Source organism: Phaenicophaeus curvirostris, chromosome 11 (assembly GCF_032191515.1).
Source record: "Phaenicophaeus curvirostris isolate KB17595 chromosome 11, BPBGC_Pcur_1.0, whole genome shotgun sequence".
Lineage (NCBI taxonomy): Eukaryota > Metazoa > Chordata > Aves > Cuculiformes > Cuculidae > Phaenicophaeus > Phaenicophaeus curvirostris.
The window spans coordinates 22,651,674-22,672,415 of record NC_091402.1 but is presented as its reverse complement, the minus strand read 5'-3'; the positions used below and the strand labels follow the sequence as shown (position 1 = coordinate 22,672,415).

The 20,742-nt window shown below is 52.7% G+C and overlaps 1 protein-coding gene across 6 annotated transcripts in view; it reads right to left on the bottom strand.

Moving 5' to 3' along the window:
• The window catches only part of BSN (bassoon presynaptic cytomatrix protein), a 77,701-nt gene that overhangs the window by 35,129 nt on the left and 21,830 nt on the right, over positions 1 to 20,742 (bottom strand). For 5 of the 6 annotated variants that reach the window (XM_069865585.1, XM_069865587.1, XM_069865590.1 and 2 more), the window contains exon 3: positions 2,182 to 2,964. In XM_069865585.1, coding sequence (XP_069721686.1) covers positions 2,182 to 2,964 — 783 coding nt within the window. Of the gene's footprint in view, positions 1 to 2,181; positions 2,965 to 12,954; positions 13,067 to 20,742 lie in introns of those variants that run through there. The other variant, XM_069865591.1, reaches the window with a different exon arrangement.

Below are 20,742 nucleotides of genomic sequence, written 5' to 3'. Positions count from 1 at the left end.
AGGGAGTCAGGAAAAAAAAGTGATTTTAGTATTTTTTCTTCTCTTTTGCTGGGTTTGAGTGCACTCAGCTGGGGAGGAGGCAGCTCCTTGGATACCTCCCCAGGCAGCTGCAGGGGGTGGGAGGGAACGGCAGGGACCCAGAGCCTCTGACTCCATCTTCAGATCACGAGTGGGATGGGGATGAAAATACCACGGGTAAATAATAGCGCATCTTTCCATGGAAATCAGAAGTTTTAGGGGGCTGCAGAGAGGGGCAAAAACCTTCCCCGCTTTCTGCATTTCACTCTCGGTTTGCTTCTCCTCGTTTCATAACAGAGATTGTCAGACAGCAACACCCCCTGTGAGCAGTCCAGAGGTTTCATGGAATGGTTTGGATTGGAAGGGACCTCAAAGCCCATCCAGTCCCACCCCTGCCACGGGCAGGGACACCTCCCACTGGAGCAGGGGCTCCAAGCCCCATCCAACCTGGCCTCAGACACACAGCAGCAAGAAACCCTAAGAGGGACACATGTACGAGGGCGAGTTTGCCAAGGGGATCTGAAGGTTTTCACTCAAGAGCCAAGGGAGCCAGAACAGAGTCCAGCCTTCACAATCTGAAACCTAATCCCAGGTGTCACCTAGTGACCCTGGAGACAAACGCCGGGGAGAGGTCACCTTTCCGTGGTACCTGCAGAGAGCTTGATGTTATCGGGCACAACCTGACCCTAAATTAATTCTCTAATTAATTAATTAACAGGCAGGTCTGAGGGCAGAACATTAAAGGCTTTTCATCAACCCACGAGCTTTCTAAAGCCTGCAAACACATCGTTGCCCACGGGCACACCTACACAGGGCTTCAGCCTAGACACCTTTTGTTCTCACCCAAGCCCTCAGGCTAGGAAGGAAGCAGTGGCAGGAGCAGCGAGAGGAGCGTTCCAGTTGGAAACAGAATTAGGTCCATGGAGGCGTCCATCTGAGGAGTCTACACCTCCACACGCACGCTCCACATCACCCCGGGAGAGCAGCAACCCTCCACCGCGAACGTGACCATGAAGAGCAGCAGCTTCAGGAAGAGGAGAAAATTACTGGGTGTAATTGAAACTGCAGGGAGGAGCTAGGGACGTCAAATGTAATTATCCGCCAAGGAACAGAGCCAAGATTAGCAATCCAAATGCTGGTCATTTAAAGTTCCCATTAACTTCTCCATGTGCTGATGATATTGGGTTTGCATCTTGCTGGCTGTGAGACGCAGCACATCCAGAAGAAAGCCCTGGGCATCCTCTCTAACAGTTTCAAACCTCCTGTAGAGGAGAAGTGAGGGTCTAGACTTCAACTGCAGTCTTCTCCGGGGGTGTGGAAGATCTCCCTCCCCAGCTAGCAAGGGGGAAGGAGAGAGCAAGATACTCTAGTGAGCCCCATTTGCACCAATCTCCAACATTCACATGTTGATGGCTAGAGTTGGCTAAATGCCTTTTTGGTGCTTGGGAAGATGATCTAGGTGGGAATCACAACAATGCAGAGACTTCCTAGACTGGGAAGACTTGGTGAGACTGGGAGGACCTCGGACCGCCTCAACCTCTTTCTCCTCTGCCTGCACGATCCCCAGCCAATTCATATTGCACCACAGACACCTTCACATCCACCCTGTGCTCAGCCCCCTCCCCTGCCCTGCCTCAGGCACAATGGCACAGGGCTCCTGTCATCTGGAGAGGGCAGCAAACTCCAACGGAACACCGCATGCCCTCATCCACTAGGAAATCTAGGTCCTGCCACCTTCCTGCCCGGTCCCATTTTCCTTGCCCCCTCACCAACTGAGGATGCAGGATCTGCAGGACATCCATCAGCAGCCTCCTCCCAAGCACCAAGAGGAGGATGCTTGGTGGTGCCTCTGGCACCGCGTGTGCTTTTCCTGTTCCTCCCTCCTTGGACACCTTTGGGAGCAACTCTGCTAGGGGTGCCCTGAGCAACAGCCACCCCTCGCTCTGCTCCGTGCGTGAAACCAGCATGAAATCAGTGCACATGTATGAAACTCACGTCTTTGTCAAGACCTGGAGGACCACGGTTTTCCCCAAGGGGAGACTTGGCTTCAGCAGTTTCTTACAGACTTTTTTAAACCTTTGAAGAAGAGCACACCACCTCTTCCACACTTTCAATGAGAAGAGAGCACCCACCCTCGGATCAGAAGGCCCCTGCGAACCTTACCTCCACCAGGTGAGGCGTAGGGTTGAAGCCACACATGTTGCAGACCTGCTGGTGGCAGCTCGTGCAGGTGTTGTAGTTGGGGGGCTCGCTGGAGCCCACGTTGATCTCCGCCTTGCAGAGGGGGCACGAGACCTTTGCTTTCGGCACTTCCTTTGGCTTGATGCCCTGTTCCGGCTTGCCCGGCTTCGCAGCCGGCACGGCACCAGCCCGGCCCTGCGCCCCGGGGGCTTTGGGACCAGCTTCTTTGCTGGCATCGCTGAAGACGATTTTTGGAGGCACTTTGCCAGGAGACGGCTGGCTTGGAGCAGGGGCCTCTGGCTGGACGGACATAAGCGTGCTCGCCTGGGTCAGGAGGGACGCCCCGAAGCCAAAGAGCTTCCCCGTCAGCCCCTCCTGGGCTTGTTCTTGTGCTCCAGTGCTGGGGGCCGGGGTGGGAGGCTTCACCCCCGTGTCTCCCACTGTTTTTCTCTGCTCAGAGGAGGAAGGCTTGGCTTGCTGATGCTGCGGGGAGGACCTGGCCGCCTCCTGAGGTTTTGGCTGACCTTGGCCGTGCGGTTCCTTCTGCAGCGTCGCGGGGTGAGGTTTGGGTGGCTCGGACGGCAGGGTGCGGGTGGCTGGCGGGGACTTATCTGCTCCCTGGGGTGGCGGGTGCTTGGCCGGGGACTGAGAGGGGGATGGCGAAGGAGAGTGAAGCTGCTGCTGGCTTTTGGAGCGAGGAGCGGTGGTCATGTCCATCCCCAGCGCCCGCTGCATCTGGCAGTTCAAGCACAACCATTCCTTCACCTGCAAGACAAGGAGAGGTGGGCGGTGAGCAGCAGGCGGGCTACAGCTGCCAACAAGGAGCCCCAGCGCACCCTGAAGTTCCCCAAAACAAACCCCATGTCACTATAGGAACAAGGCATTAATGCCCAGAAACCAACGTGGCACCATGTTCTTCATGAAATCATCTTGCAGTCACGGTGAGCAGACCTCGTCTGTCACAGGTGCCCACGGCACTACGCGCTGGTACAAAAGCAAAATTTAATTAATGCTGGTTTGCTCCCAAGGCTTCTGCTGCAATATTCCCACTAGCCACGAGGCTCTGCCTGCAGGCAACGCATTTTGTGCCTCTCCCAAGGGAGAGGGACCTTTCTGAGAGCTCCTAGCCCCACTGCCTCCCTAAAGCCCTTGTTTTTCACTTTCTTGGTGACCAGAGCTAGCACAGAAAACAGCCAGGGCCCCTCAGGCAAGAGCAGGAGGTCCAGTGCAGCTCCGCGGAGGATGCTGCTATAAAGCATGTGTACAAGGGCAAAGCTCCCCAGCATGATGCCTGCTGCTGCCAGGTACCTCCGGGGGGAAAAGCCACCGAGACGTGAACAGTGCTTCCCCACGGCCTGCAGAGACAGATTTTCTGGAATTCATAGAGTCATAGAATGGTTTGGGTGGGAAGAGATCTCAAAGACCATCCAGTTCCACACCTGCCATAGCAGGGACACCACCCACTGGATCCGAGCCCCATCCAGCCTGGCCTCGAACCCCTCCAGGGACTGGGCAGCCACCACTGCTCTGGGAATCTGGGCCTCCCCACCCTCACAGCAAAACATTTCTTCCTAAAATCTCATCTCAATCTCCCCTCTCTCAGCTGAAAACTGTTTCCCCTCATCCTGTCCCTACACTACCTGATCCAGAGCCCCTCTCCAGCTTTCCTGGAGCCCCTTTCAGCACTGGAAGCTGCTCTGAGGTCTCCCCAGATCCTTCTCTTTTCCAGGCTGAACACCCCCAACTCTCCCAGCCTGTTTGTGTTGGTGTGGTGACTGTGATATCCCACCCCAATCCTGGTGCCGTGCTCCGTAAGGGTTGGCGATTGGGTTCTCCTCCACGCTGCTGGGCAGGCAAAGCACTGACCGGGGAGTATGTGGTTAATTTTCATTCTCACCACAATGAACTTCTGGATGGAAATGAAATATACAGTGCTCCCTCGCTAAGTGGTGATAAATGAAAGACTTCCCCCCTCGAGACGCTCCCCGTGACACGCTAATGTCTGAATTAAGTTAATTAAAGAGGCTGTATGAAAGCTGTGAGCCTTCCCATACGAGAAATCCCCGGATGCTCAGGCTGTGCAAATATTAATATACAGCAGAGTCAGCAGGACAGCTGGGTCTGCCTGCTGGAGCCTTCTCCGAGACAGGGAGCTAAGGTGGCAAAAAGGATCAGCGCACGCCCCGAGACTGGAGCGGCACCAGGACAAGAGGACGCACGCACACAGCACCTGCACATCCCACGGGCCAGCACACCCTGCGCGAGATGCGGATTTTCCTGCCTTTTATTTCCGGAGCCGTCTCCGCGCCCGGGCATTACAGATCACCTCTAAGGCTTTAATCCCCGCCGCAGAGACTCTCCCCACGCCACCGCCTCGCCAGCCCCGCGTCTCCAGGCTCTGCACCCGGGGGCCCTGGTGCGGCACAGCTGGTTCATAACCTGACCACAGGGTTTTTTCCCCTTGTGCTCAAACCACGGGCACGGTTTAACCTTTTTCTGCGCACGGGAGCTGCTTGCAGAGACGCAGCCGGGTGCTTTGGCAGGTCCTGTGATGGGACAGGGCAGCGAGTCCCCGAGACAGGAGGCAGATGTGCCTCGAATCCCCCCTTACAGGTCCCTCCCCACGAGGGCTCTCGGAAAGCTCAGCCATCAAATAATAACCTTCTTAAAATAGAGGAAATTCAGATCCACTAGGAAAGATGGATGAAAGTGGTGAGGCCCTGGCCCAGATTCCCAGAGCAGTGGTGGCTGCCCCATCCCTGGAGGGGTTCAAGGCCAGGCTGGATGGGGCTTGGAGCCCCTGATCCAGTGGGAGGTGTCCCTGCCCATAAGAGTGGAACTGGATGGGCTTTGAGGTCCCTTCCAACCCAAACCATTCCACGATTCTATGGAAATCAAAGCGGGGCGCATGAACAACCCTCCATGTGCCCCCTTCTGCTCCCTGTCCAGCGCCCGGCCACCTCATCGGGTTGCAGAGCACTCTGTGTTGGCTCTTTATCTCCAGCAAAGCTCTTTCCATCCCCTCACAAGCCTGGTTTCACGCCAGCTCTGTGCTCTTCCCAGCCTTCGCTGTGCGTGCTCAGCTCTCCCACGCCACTACCCACACCAGCCTCTGCTCCAGCATTTCTCTCGGAGCCGAGTGAAAAGCAGCCTCAATTTTTCCCCAGCAATTTTGCGTTACATCGTTGTTTTTCCAAGCCTTTCCAAAGGAGCCACATTATATTTAGTGCCTGAAAATACTGCTTCAGCTTTTATAATTCCTTATGGTCTCACTATCTCTCTTCTGACATCCAGAACTCCTCGTGTTGTTTTTGCTTTCACATCCCCTGGAATTTCTTCCCACTATTCTATTTCAGGAGAGCGTCTCCCAAAATCCCATCAGCTTTGCCCGTCGTCCCCATCAGCTCCGATTAAGGGAGAACCAATCCTTTCTATTCAGGTTCTCTCTCCCTGCAAAGTTCCTGGTATCTCAGAAACGCAAATCTTCCTTCTCCACATAATCTCCTTACCCGCCCTTAAAGACCCTCCGGTGAGGTGGAAATTGGAGGAAGAGGAGATGTTCCCAGACCCACGGTAGGGCTGTTTGCATCTAGATTTTAGGGGTACACAGCTGCAAGGCACCCAGCGAAGGACACGCTCCACGGTCACGCTTTGGTGTCTGCACTGTAGCCTGGAAGAGGCTGCTTGCTGCACCCTCAGTCACTTTGCAGATTTAGCTTATTTTGTGGAACAGGAAAAATACTTTGCGTTTTTCCTGCATAAACTTCCAAACACGCCAGAATATATTGAGGGATCTGAACCGATTGCTCTCGACTGTTCCAGCTTTAACAACAAGCAAGCGCTGCTGGTGAACACCAAATGCCACGCACGGTGCCCGCTTCGCCCCTCACCAAAGCCTGTGCTGAACTGCTTCCCAGGCACCGTGAGGTACCAGCCCCGTGTCCCACAGCCACGCAAGCTGCCTCCAGCTCACTGACCAGCCCAGAGGGACCTTCCTGAGCTCAAGGGCTGGGGAACAACGTGACCATTGAAGCTTTCTCACTTTCCACAATAAACATGGCTTATGCGACCATGACAGAAAAAAGCCAGGGGGATTTCAGACGGGATAGAAACCATCAAATTGCTGTTGGTGACTTGGTGAGGAACTGCTGAGGAACATCTGTCCTGAGGAGCAGGAGAAAGCTGCAGGGAATGCAGCGGGGCTGTGCGCTCCCAGAGCAAGCATTTGAAATGTAAATGTAGTTGGGATTATCACAAATTGCCTGACCGGCCTCTACTGATGCAACCAATGACAAAATAGTGTGGATTACACAGATCAAAGAGGGCTTAGAGGATCCCGGAGGGAAGATAGTAAAGAGGAAGGGCCAAGTCGTCCTGCCAGAGATCCTGCCCCCCAGAAAAAGAAAGGACAGAAAAGCTTAGGCGTAAATCTTTACTAATCCAACCTCTGAAAGTCTTGATTTGGTGGAGAACTGGGCAAATAAGACACAAAAATACGTGAAATTGAGGACTGTTCAGTTGGATCGCACCACCATCCCCTAAACGCTCCTCTGCTCGCCTACAGACTCGTTGGAGGAAGGTGCTGAGAGAGCTGTACAGAAAGAAGGGCGAGAATAGGAAAAGAATTATTGCTTCTTCATCACTGCTAACAGTCTGGGCAACCAGCAAAATGATCATCAGTGAAAACAGAAAAACCCAAATAATTGAAAACTCTAGTTCCAGCTCACCTGGTGGGAATGCTGAAGTCAGCATTAGACCCTAAAATTAGGGGAAATAAAGCTGTGAACGCCCTGAGACCGGCTGCTCGGAGCACGCTCATCTCCTTCACCCCAGGCACGGGACTGGGGGAAACATGGACAAATACAAAGAAAATGGGGATAGAGATGACAGCTCTGAAACCAAACTGGTGCCTCAATCATGAGCAAACAAGCCTGGCTAAAAGAGAAGGTGGCTGCTGTGCAAAACAGAGGGCACCAGGAGAAAGAGAAATTCAGCAAATATGAGAGCTCAGCACGCCCAAGTTAACAGAGAAGCCGTGAAGTGTTTAAACACTATAAAAACACAGGAACTTGAGGAAGAAGTCTCATGGGAGCAGTAGGAAGGATTGATGGAGGGCATTAGGGACAAAGGCCATCCTAGAAAGGACAGGGGTTCATCGCTGGGTGGAGATGGCAAAGCTGTTAATGAGACAGCTACGGCGGACGTGCCGTAATTACTGTCACTGAACAGTTGGGAAGAACAGGACAGCACTCATTATGAGAATGAAGCATTTCCAACTTATTAGCAATCGAGAAGAACATTCAACAACATCTACCAGCACCAGAAGATATTTAAATTTGGCAGATCTGAATAATTTTGCATCCAAGAGAGCTAAGAAAACTGCTGCATGCTGATGTTCACTTTTAAGAGGAAATTTTAGAAGGCTGGAAGAGTCTCCTGCTTGAATACCCAAGGTGGCAAAGGTAGGACTTGAAGGGGACAGCCAGCCAGCCATCTCCCTGAGACAGAAAGACAACGTTGGACTCGCGCAGCAGAGAAGTGAAGGGTAAGCACATAGGTCAGTCGATGTGAGTTTAGAGGAAAATAGGTCATGGCAAACAAACCTGATTTCATTCCCTGCACATTTGATATTAGTAATGCACAAAAGCAATATCCTTGATGTCCAAAAGGTGTTTTGACCTAGTAATGCACGACATGCTGACAAAAAAAGCACTATAAAATATGAAAAGTGAACATGTTAAATAGTGGAGCACCAGTGCTGTGAGCATGGGCTGGGAGAGTTGTTCAGCCTGGAGAAGAGAAGGCTTGAGGGAGACCTCAGAGCACTGAAAGGGGCTCCAGGGAAGCTGGGAAGGGGCTTTTCCCAAGAGCCTGGAGTGACAGGACGAGGGGGAATGGCTTTAAATTGGAAGGGGGAAGAATTAGATTAGGCATTAGAAAGAAATTCTTCACTGTGAGGGTGGTGAAGCTCTGCCCTAGGTTGCCCAGAGCAGGGGTGGCTGTCCCATCCCTGGAGGGGTTCAAGGCCAGGCTGGATGGGGCTTGGAGCCCCTGATCCAGTGGGAGGTGTCCCTGCCCATGGCAGGGGTGGGACTGGATGGGCTTGGAGGTCCCTTCCAACCCAACCCATTCCATGACTCTTTAATTTCAGACTAGTCACCTGGCTGGCCTGGGAGACAAGAAGGACTCACCACTGATTAATTATCGCACCACAGCCGACACTCACACACGGTGGGTTTTGGTCAAACAATAAACACTGACGAAGTCCTCTGCTGCTCGGCAAACCTGCGCTTGCTCCGTGTGGGAAGCCTGGAGCTGGAGGTAGGAGTGAAGAGGTGGCTCAGCCTCTGCTCCCAGCGCCGAGGGACTCCTTCCAGAGCCCTCAACGGTTCCACACCGACATTTTAAGGAGATTAGTAAGACACTGCGGGAGATGGAGACTGGATCTGTACAAGCGATTCCAGGGATGCAGAAAATGTTTGAAACGAGTGAATTAAAGAGGTTGATCTTTTTCGTTTATCAAAGAGAAGATTAAGAAGTGACTTGATTACGATAGAGCAGCACATTCAGGGGAAACAATATCAGGTACTAAAAGATTCTTAATTAGGCATAAAAAGGCATAAAAAGAACTAATGACTGGAAATGGAAGCCAAATATATTAAGCATCACTTTTAACAGCAGATGTTTCGAACCATTAAAGCAAATTATACACATGCTGTTGGGCTCAGCAGAAGACTTGGGGAGGTAAAGCTCACAGACTTTTCATATATAGGGTATTTTGTACCCGTACTGATCTTAAAAAGATTAGAAAGTTTGAACCATCCAGCCTTTACTGATGCTTGGGACGAACACCTGACCTGTCCCAGCCCCTGACGCAGCACCCAACGCACCCACGACCACCAGCTTTACCCTTCTCACTGCAGACCCCTGCAACATCCCAGAATATTCCCCTATTCCCCTATACTCCCAGCTCCCTGATGTGTGGATTGGTCTGCAACCTGCAGCACTTGTGGGGCCATCACTGCCAGACACGCCTCCTCATCGCGATGCCGTCCTGCATCTGCGAGCACGGACCCTCTGCAAATTCCATTGGAATCATGGATGGTTTGAGTTGCAAGGGACCTTAAAGATCATCTGATTCCACCCCCTGCCGTGGGCAGGGACACCTCCCACTAGATCCTGCTGCTCCAAGCCCCATCCAACCTGGCCTTGAACACCTCCAGGGATGGGGCAGGGCCTCCCCCCACACTCATTGTGAAGAAATTCCTCCTAATGTCTACTCCAAATCTCCCCCTCTCCATCTTTAGGGATGAAAACTTCCCAATCAGCATTTCCTTAAGAAAAATTGTCGGCAGGAATAGACAGAGCGCCTGCTGGCTGTGGCAGAGTTAAACACCAGCAAGAGCCAGAGATGGGCACGTGCGTGGTGGGCCAGATCCTGCCTCCCTGCTGAGGGGAGCGGTACAGGTACTTACGGGGGGAAGAAAAGCATCCCCATGTACCACCGCTCACCAGTCTCTCCAGAAAAACACCAAGAAAAGCATCCAGATAAAAATGATTTGAAACAATAGAGACAGCTTGAGCTTCTATAGTTATTATAGTCATGTACACACGCGGCTTACTTCTTGGTTAGCTGAAGCGTTTAGCCCTAAAACTTTGCTTGGTAATAGGGCAGCAACCTCGTGGATTAGCTCACGGGAGCTGCCTTTGGTAGGGAGCCAGGAAGGGGGTCTGTGCTGCGGTTCGATTTGCCTCCCTCGGCTGTGATTTTATAATGGGGTTTGAAGTGAAGTCATTTTGATAGGAATGGTTGGACTCGATGATCCGGTGGGTCTCTTCCAACCCGGTTATTCTATGATTCTATGATTCTATGATTCTATGATTCTATTCTAACACCACCTATTTTAGGAAACGATGTGGAAACAGTCCATCCCTTGGATTTGTTACCAGGAGATGCAAGGGAGGGCTGGTAGTGCGCAGGTTGTTTTGTTCTCCAGAGACAAGACAATACAGCTCTAGAAGTATCCTAACTATAGAGTTCAGCCTGCACAGTAGGCAGCTTTAAAGTGAGCTGTAAGCAGAAAGACTTCTTAATTGAACATCTGAGATCTCCTCAAGCCAAAATTTAGGATTATAATGAAGAATAATCGTCTTTACGGAGGGTTGGTTATTTCAGGCCATTTGAAGGTGATGCAGGATGCTACAACACAAATAGCAAGGAACAGGAGGGCACTAGCTGACCATATTTAAGACTTTGGAGACTCGAGATTGGTTCCTCACCGGCTCTACCCACTTCCAACACCTTGCTGTAGCCAAAGCCATCTGACCTTGCTAGCTGTAACAGAGGAGGCCACGGGGCCCCGCAGGAGCCCTGTTCACCTGACTGGCTTTAAATTATTATTTTAGGCTGGGAAGAACGGCTCCCAAGGCATCGCATGTCAAGCATGGTCAATCCCATCCAAGGCTGAACAGGACGGAGCAAGCGAGCTTTGCCCATCCTCCTCCTGTGGTGGGAGACAAGAGGGTGCACAGCTAGCTGGGAAACAAGAAGCCAAGTTCATAGAATCATTCAGCTGGAAAAGACCTTTGAGATGGTGAACCTAAACCATAAATTTCAGGGGAAATCGAAGGAGGAAAGGAGCATGTTTTTTCCCTGATTTGCCTAAATCATGTGTATTCAATACTCTACAAAACTGGAAATCCAGAAAAAAGACACGTTTGGGAAGAGCGAGACAGCAAGCCTGTGGCACAAGCTCTTTGAGTCCTTGAGCCCCGAGCGGGATCCTGCCCCAGAGCCCCCTCTCATGAAGCCAACCCCCAACAGACACACCCCAAAGCCACCGTGACAGCTCCCTCCTCTGCCTCTCGCAGCCACCAGCGCAGCCAGAGCTAGAGGAGTATAAAAAAAACCAAAGCTGGAACTGGGTAACGAAGGTACTGTGTTAATCAGGCTAATGGCAAGGCTCAATGCCAAGATCACTGACTGGGGGAGGAAGGGCTTCACCGATGGGCACCACTGGCTTATCCTGGAGGAGCGCTGCGACGGCCTGGCCTCTCCTCAAGCTGCGAGAGCTGCCAGTGACCTGCCTCAGCGTCCTTACGTGCCTTCGATTCAGCAGCTCTGCCTGCGGATGAAGAAACATCACCTCATTAAACCAGCCAGTCAGCAAAACGTCCCTTCCCCTGCGCGGCTCCCGCATCCACTCCAGAGCTGCTCCGAGGGCCACGTCTCGCCTTTTACATCGTCACGCTGCAACCTGCCAGGGCCACGCAGCCTGCGATGGAAGCAGCCTCCTGATCCCAGGGAAGAGGCAGCGCTAGCAGGTAGACCGCGGCAGAGCGGGAGCGGGGAGCTGCGGGGAAGGCAGGAGGTGGAACAGCTGCAGGAGAGCAGCGAGAGCTCAGCAGATTCTGGAAGAGCTGCTGATGCATGGAAAACGCTGAAGGTGCTGCGTGGAGAAGGCATCCCACCCCATCTCAGACTGGCTGGTGGAGTATACAACGATTTTATAAGCTGGAAGAGGGGAGATTGAGATGAGATCTTAGGATGAAATGTTTTCCTGTGAGGGTGGGGAGATCCTGGCTCAGGCTGTCCAGAGCAGGGGTGGCTGCCCCATCCCTGGAGGGGTTCAAGGCCAGGCTGGATGGGGCTTGGAGCCCCTGATCCAGTGGGAGGTGTCCCTGCCCATGGCAGGGGGCGGAACTGGATGAGCTTTAAGTTCCTTTCCAAACCAAACCATTCTGTGATTCCATGAAATACAAATGTGTCTTATCCTGAAATTTCAGGTTTGCTTTTTTAAAGCAGAACTATTGCCAGTTTTTTTCTATAGCAACATTCGTCACAAAGCTCACACACTGAGGGTAGGAAACACACCCCTGTCATTTGGAGCAGACAAAATGTAAAGCCTGCACAGCATCCCATGGAAGGCTGCGACAGATCTGGGGGACAAACAACATCAGGAGACGAAGCCTCCTGAGGCACCTCTGGAGGACCAGGAGCAGCTCAGGAGCTGCTGTTTGTGGCCATGCTGCGCGTCAAGACATCACCAAAATTCACACATGCATCCAGGTGGAGAGGAGGCAGATGCAAACATGCAGGCAAGCGTGGGCTGGAGCTTCCTGGTCCAAATCAAAAACAATCTGAGGAGAATCCAGGGCTCCAGAGGGACTGTGCAATTAGGAGTGTTTTGGCACTTAATTGACAGGGGAACTGGTCACCGAGGTACTTCCAAAAAAGGCCACCTTATGCTCATCTTTATCTTCAAATACGTCAATACAAATAAAATCCAGCCCTTTGCATTCCTGCCCAGAAGGGGAAGCCACCGGAGCCGTCAGCAATCATCCTGCCAGTGCCTGCCAGAGAATAATCAACTTGCTCGCTTGCTGGCGAGTGAAAGGAACCAACCCTCAAACTCACCTCCTTCAATGCAAACAACAGATGGGAAGCTGTGTTTGTCCAGAGAGCCAAGCTGTGGAACACGACGGTGCCATTTCATCCTATGAGTCACTGCTCAACCAGTTTCCCTTAAACAAGTCCCTGTCTCTAGCTAGAGCCCCCTGAACTGAAGGCAAGTCATCTCTCCCCAAGGGCTGCCGGGAGGCTTCGACCCACACAAGGCTCTGCAGACCCTCTGGATTTTCAAGCCCATCTCCAGCTCCCGCGCCTCGCTGTTGGGATGATCCTTACCCCACCGCTCAGAGAGGAAGCAAACGTTCCATGAAAACCATTGCCCACTGCAGAGCTTTGCGACTAACCTCGGCTCGCTGTCCCGCGGCGCTCCTGCAGCAGTGCTCCCCAGGGCTTGGGTGCCGACGGAGCTGCCAGCTCCTCGGGAGGCGCGAGCATCCCCTTCCTCACCACTCACCCTTGCTGGCAGAGAAAAATGGATGGGCAGGAGGAACCTTTGCAGCAGCAGAGCCAGCGCGGCACCGCTGCTCCCCCCACCAAAGCAAGGCACTGCCTAGCGAAGCACGGCGGCAGTGCCACCGCCCCAGGCGAAGGGACAAGTCCTTCCAGTTCATTAGAGAGGGTTTCTTGTGCGATTTGCTGCCTCACTAGCTCCTGTTTAGACAGCCTTTGTTCCCCGGCTGCAGGAGCGCATGAAAGGTTTGGACGGCTGTACGTGCTCGGAGGATGCTGTCCCTTGGGCTGGGTCAGGGAGGACCGCAAAGAGCTCACCCCGGGTTTCAATCTCCTCGGCTCCGCACGTTGATGTGCTCTAAGTGCAGCCCCAGGTGCCCTCCTGCTCCAGAACGTGGTACTTCCATGCCAGCCCTCTCGGTCGAGGAAAGCCTAATGGCTTGTTTTGCCTTTTGCTGCTCCGTACGCCGCCGCCAGCCGAAGGCCGGCCCGGGCAACAGGAGCCTCCAGTCCCGCTCACTCATTGTCTTCTGCAGAGCTAGAACAGCAGCCTGGGAGGGAGCGGAGAAGCTCAGAACTTCCCATTCATCAGTACCTCCTGCCCAAAGCAGATGAACGTGGGGCCATGGGGTCTCTCTGGGTGCAAAGCAGCAACAATGCACAGCAGCGATGCCGTTACTTACGGTTGGACTGGATGATCTTAGAGGTCTTTTCCAACCTTAATGATTCCATGACTCTACCGATTCATCACTACAACGCTATCAGGAGCACCAGCTGCTCTCAATCAACAGACATAACAAATTAATTTAAAAGCAGCCCGGTTCCCTGTTGGCAACACAGGATAAACCCATAATTTGTCCATGCCTGGCTCCACATTTCTTCATTTGCTGCCTGGCTCCACGTTTCCTCAGTTACGAGAGGCCCCGCTGCAGCCTCGCCCACGAGTTCCTGGCTCCTTTGGGAGCTCTCCCAGACCATTACAGGAACAGGAGAGAACGGCTGTAGCTCAGGGACCAAACCGAACATCTGAAGGTCCTTTTATGCCTCCAACTTTGCATTAACCTGGCAGCACTGACATCCGACGAGGGCGCGGCAGCCAAGGCAGAGAGGGTCGAGATGCTGTGACCCAGCAGAAAGCAGCCGGGACAGAAGGGTTCAAACAGCAACGCCAACCCTCGCGCTAACATACATAACCCAAAGTATTTTTAGAGACAGAGCCCTAGACCAGGCGTTACAGCCTCATGCTTTCTCCACAGTGAAGGAGCCAAATTAGGTCTCGTTTCTCCTGGGCCAATACGTATTTATGAGCACAGCCGCCGGGACGAACAACTCGAGCAAATGAACGTATCGGAGGGGATCGATGCATCACAGCAGAAGGTATTTTCTGTCTGTCTTTTTTTATTGTTCTGGATTAAATATGTAATAGATGCACTTGTAGAATTTAAGGCCTGAAGACAGACAAGCCATTGCACAATCTTTTTACATACCTAAACAGATTTAATTGCTCAATTATTCCAGATAAACACGATAAGTTCCCTGCCATGAATTATTTATATTGCAGCTAGCCACACAATCTACAAAACACAAATCTATGGCTGCAGCAAAAGAAAAGCAAGCCGATGCCACAATCCTGAGACACCTCAACGCTACCAAACGATGGCCACTGGATCAATAGCGTAAGCTCCCCAAGAAAGGCCTTCTCACCAACCAGCACCCCAAGTCCTTCAGGGCTACTCTGAGACCCATTTTTGTTCTCGTTTTGCTCAGAAGATGTAAACATTGAACAAATTAAACATGCACAGCGTTCAGACGTGCACCTGGGAGGAGACAGGCACAGTACCGCCCCCGTTCCGTTCATGGACTGTGCTGGGACAGCCCTCAGGCGCTGGCTTTACTGGTTTCTCCAGGAATTTTGCTAGCTGATTACGATGGAGTGTGGAGCTACAGTGGAACGCAGCAGGACTCGGTGTACTACAGAAGGAGCTCAGCCTTGCATGGTCCTTTCAAAGCAGCCTACAGACCCATCTCCCACCTTCCCTCCTTCTGGAGACCCACAAGGGTGGCCCTAGCACCCGAAACAGGCTTACAAGGATGGCCATGAACACCAGAAACAGTTTATCCAGTCCCCAGCTGCCTATTTTAATAGATTAGAATGCGCTTTCTGTGTTGGAATTCCTATCCCCCTCCAAATGCACCTGAACCCAGCTTGAAGTCATCATCAGCTCAGTAAAATGTACCAATTCCAACATAAAAATCTGCAAACAATTAGAATTTGAACAGATACCTGTAAAGCTGCACCACTGTTAATTGGATTTTTGCAGCCATTATAAAACCTCAAAGAATGGGAAACTTAATTGCGAGTCTACAACAGCAACCGCCCTGTCTCCAAAAAAATTACTATCCTGGACATGCAAAGCAAGATTAGAAGTGGCCATTCAAATCAGGATTTTTTGCTTGCAGATCTGAAGTCGTTATTAACTTGGAGAGTCATTATAAAACCTGATGCACCCACCCTTTAGACACATCCTTCAAAACACATTATGAGACCTTTCTGGTCTCACGATGGCAGAGATTTCGGGGCACACCTGTGAAGCCCTCACACCCAGGATGTGCATAAAGCATCATTTCAATACGCCCCCAGGGTCTCAGCGAGAATTTAGCGCCTGGAATTAGTTATAGCAAACAACATCGCAGAAGTCACTGGATTTTTTTTGCTTCCTAATTCAATAAGCACTAACGATCATCTGCTGCGAGCGAGCGGTGGGATCCCAGAGGCAGCTCAGAGACAGATGGCAACAGCAGCGGGCTGGTTTGGGGATGTTTCTCCAAGCTCTCTCCAATTTGAAAGCCACAATCACATAATCTGGAAAATTAACATGGCAGCCCAGAACATAAGGGAGAGTTTATAAAAACGAATTTCAGGGCATTAGCCCAGCGCCTCAGCGCTGACTTGGGACTCCCCAAACCATCGGGATTTGTGCCCTAGCCTGCCCCAGGTCCCCCGGGGAGGTTGCTCAGGGCGGGATGGAAGCAGCACACGTGGGTATGAGGACTCTGTTCGCATGCCTCACCTTTAGGGGGGCCTCGGCACTGCTGGTCCCGCGCTGGCGTGCTCTGCTCCATCAGACACCAAGGGTATTTGCTTTGCCCAAAGCTCAGAAGGGTTCGCAATACAGAGTACGTGCTGCCTGGCCCAGGCAGGTGTGCTCCAGGCCAAGCCTCTCCCCACCATAAGCGTGCTTTTTATTTCTGAGGAATCCAGAAATTCAGGTAATTCCACTCTTCTGCAGGTCCCCAGGCTAATGTTTGCACAGACCGCTGTTCCACTACATCTGTATTTTATCTACTGGGCTTCATACTCAGTGCACAGTGGGGAGGAGCAGCAGAGCCATTTGGGAGACCAGGAGAAGCACAGGACGTGGCTCAAGGAAGACAGAAGAGCACAGAAGGGGCTGAGCAGAACAAAAACCTTCCCCAGAACCAGGATGAAGCTGGTTCTGGAGGAATCGCCTACGGAACTGCAGGGATGTGGACTTTCCAGCCTCCCCTCGCAGCAGCTCAGCGCCTGCGCCTCCAGGCAACGGGGTACTTGGGCTAAGAGAGGCAAACAATCCCAAAATTAAAACCCCAAGGGACGCGGCAGCTCCTCGAGCCAAGCCCAGCAGTGCCCCCCACTCCAGCCCAGCGGGTGCCGCTCTCCACGGGCGCCCCTGTCCCTTTGCATCCCTGGCAGCTCGCACAGGCAGCGCCGGCTGAGCCCGCGCTCCTGGCGGAGCAGAGCTACGTGCAGCGACAAGCCCTTCTGCTCTTTGGGGACAGGGCTTCAAATAGCTGCTGGCTCGTGGCAATGAGAACGAGCAGAGCGCTGCCACCGACACCGCGAGCCTGCGCTGTTCGATGCAGGCGCCGTCTGTACCGCTCCGATAAGGATATCGGATGATTCAGAATAATCTTGGCTTTGCTGAACACACGAGCCCCGGTGTTTGTGCTTCTGTTTCTGCCTAACGGGAATACTGCGTCGTACTCAGCAGAAGGGGGAGAGGGCGGCTGGAGGTAGGTGAGCCCCAAAACTTCCTCCCCACGGCACTGACGGGCACGACCGTCCTGCCCACCCGGCGGGTCCCTGCCACGGAGGTCTCCAGCTCAAGGGTTTGGCTGGTCTAACCCCACGGCTCGGACGCAGTAATGGGGTGACAGAGCAGGCAAGGAGGGAGCAAAAAGTCAGTGTTTAGTCTTCTTCCCGTCTTGGGGGATTTTTGTGAGCCACGACCAGGCAGCAGGGCTGCTGCACAAGCAGCTGGGGTTTAATTAGGATGCCGGAGATGGGCATCAGAGTGGGTGAGGTAGGAGACAAGGGAGGAAGAGGAGGGATATGCTGGCCCTTTGCTCTTCAAACTGACTTCCATCTGTTTTAGTACCGAGTTATGTCCATGCTTAACTTGTTCTGATAAATCTTTGATCCCACAGACCTGCCGCATGGTCTACTCTCATCCCAGTACGACCACATCTTTCCCTATTGAGCTGTTCCAGCAACTTGGCTTTGATTTCACTTGGAGCAGAAAGCCAAGCCAAAGGCACAGCCTATTTACAACAGGAACCGAATCCAGAACCAATGTCCCCTCATCTGGCCTTGATCAAGAGGTTTACAGCCTAGCTAAAACGGCATTTAAATCAGTGTTAAAACAACCCTTTTTCATAGACCAGTTAGCACCAAACCCCCTCAGATGAGGGCTGCCCAGGAGCAGGGCTGCGTGCCATGTCTCCACGATGAGGAGCTGGGTATGACAGGAGGGTGAGGTCCAGGAGCAAGGCTGTACGAGCTTGAATTCAAGCGGTGAGGAACATCTCAGCAGGCACAAACTGCTGTCCCACAGCCACCTTACTGCAGTCACAGGGCTCTTCTCAGAAATCCAGTACTTTTCAGTCCACCACCCTGTGTAAATCCCTTATCAGCACTTCAATGGCGCCACGGCCAAGAGGTAGACAAGAGAGGGAGTGAGGAAGAAGCAAGTTGGGTTTCTGGTGATAGGAGCTCATGCAGCTCTATAAATAGCAACAGCGATCGGCTAAAATTCAAGCCAAAAGAGACGCTGCCAAGGTGTCACCACCTCTGCCAAGCACCGCTGTCTCTAAGGACCAAACGAGCCTCGTTTGTCGTTACCAGCCAGGGTGGGAAGAAGCACATCACAACACCTCCTCCTGCACCAAGGCTCTCCTGTAGGACACCCCTTTGCCACGCTGGAGACACAGCCCCCAAGACAGCGCCGCGGGGGATGCAGAGCAGAGCCGAGGGGCAGAATCGCCTCCCTCACCCCACTGCTCCCACTGTTTTGGATCCAGGACACGGCTGGCTTTCTGGGCTGCGAGCGCCCATTGCCAGCTCATGGGGAGCTTCTCATCCCTCAGCACCCCAAGTCCTTCCCAGGGCAGTTCCCAATCCCCAACCCAGGAGCAGGACCTTGCACTTGGCCTCATAGAACTTCAGGATGTTCCACAGGCCCACTTCTCCAGCCTCTCACGCAAAATAGCTCCACTGACCACTACCAGTTGTAAATTATCCTATTCCTCAGCATGGAGTACAAGGACCAGACACAGCCAAGCTTTAAAAAACACTGACTCAGTACCCTGCTCTGCTTTGGAGAGCTCAGCAGCCGTTTCCAATCCTCAGCCAGCTTTTCTTTTTAATGATAAAGTGCCACGTGAGCTGCGAGCTAGATAAAAACCACATTTTGTCCAAGCCAACAGCTTGCTGTAACTTAATGTACCGAGGGAAGGACAGCGCAGGGCGCTGGGGGCTCAGCGCGTGCTGCTTGCTGCACTTGGTATTTATCAAGAGGCAGGAGATGCCAAGAAGAAAGCAGCCGCTTCCCATCTCTCTGAAGCGCTCGCCTTCCCTTGCAGTAGTTTTTCTTGCCCCTGCGCAGCGCAGCGTTGCTCTGGCGGGTTGGAAGCCACGCTCTCCTGTACCCTCCCAACAATTTAATGCATCATCGCGGGCCCTTACGCATCCCCGCGGCCGTGGCTCATCGGGAGGGGAGCTGCCAGCCCGCTCGGCACCGTGAGCAACACCAGCCCCGTTAGTCACTGGGAACCGCTTAGCCAAGAGATTGTTTGACATTTTCCGCAAGTGGATTTTGCATTATTTAAATCATCCACGCAGAGCGCGGCAAAAGGCGGCACACCGGGAGGAACAGCCAGAATTACTCATGAGATTTTATTTTCCGTTGTTGGCTCTAACTTAAATCACAATCTATGGAACAGACAATTTGCATGTGGCTGCAGATGGCAGGGAGAAGCCCCTGCTCGGACTGCAGTAGTGGCTGAAAAGGCAGAGGAGTCATATATAGAATCATGGAATGGTTTGGGTTGGAGGTGTCCTCAAAGCCCATCCAGTTTCACCACTGCCATGAGATCCCACTGGATCAGCGGCTCCAAGCCCCATCCAACCTGGCCTTGAACCCCTCCAGGGATGGGGCAGCCACCACTGCTCTGGGCAACCTGGGCCAGGGCCACCCTCACAGCAAAACATTTCTTCCCAAGATCTCATCTCAATGTCCCCTCTTTCAGCTGAAAACCATTCCCCTCACCCTGTCCCAGCACTCCCTGATCAAGAGCCCCTCCCCAGCTTTCCTGGAGCCCCTTTCCGTACTGGAAGCTGCTCAAAGGTCTCCATGGAGCCTTCTCTTCTCCAGGCTGAACAACCCCAGCTCTCTCAGCCTGTCCTCGTGTGGGAGGTGCTCCAGCCCTGCCGTAGGAGAAGGCTCTGGCAAACACCATCACCCACTGTGCAGGCAGGTCACTGCTGGCTGAAGCTCTGCTAAAACCAACCACCACGCTGCAATCAAACTCTCATTTCTCTCCTGCTGCACAGCTTGATCCAGTGGAAAATTTCTCCCGGAACAGCAAGGCAATGCTAACGCCAGATTTATTTTTACAGCTGTATCATGACGAAGGACGACATCAAACGAGAAACCGTTCTGAAGTGGGCAACTTGACTCAGCACCTCGGGGGTCTGGATGGCCACGGGGAGCAGCGGTGCCACATCCGGACGCAAAAAGCTGTCTAATGCCACCACGACACACAAATCCGGCCTGCCAGAAGGCAGCTGGGGTTTTGACCTGATCACAGAAGGAAAAAACAGGCTCCCAAACTTGCTGAAAGGTGCACAGAAGGGAGGAGCGTTGCTTACCAAGCCTGCAGCCTTATCTGCCCCCAGCTACCTGCTCCTCCACCACGGCCACCATGAGCGCGGCACCTGGGGGCGAAATCCCCCAGGGGATGCCAGACCAGAGAAACACTGTTCACAGTGTTAAAGATCTAATTTAATTCACTAATTTTTAGAGTTAAATATTTATTTTTAAATATTACATATTTAATATTGTTAAATATTATCCACTGTAGGATCTGCCCTTGGAGATCCAGCATTTTTCAGGCCTAGGACCCATTCTCTAAGGGCAGGGGGAACTCTGATCTCTAACTACAGCCCCACGTTTCTGCACAAGCACGGCAATACATCTTAGAGACGCGGCGCCGCACGCACACCAGCGGCTGAGGCTGGAGGCTGCTGCACAGCCAGGAAAATGAATAGCCAGTGAGGTCCCAAGGGCAGGAAAGAACCTTGTCAGCTCTGCCGTTCAGCAAGAGAAGAGACCACATAAAGGTAATCTCGTGGCTCCTCTTCT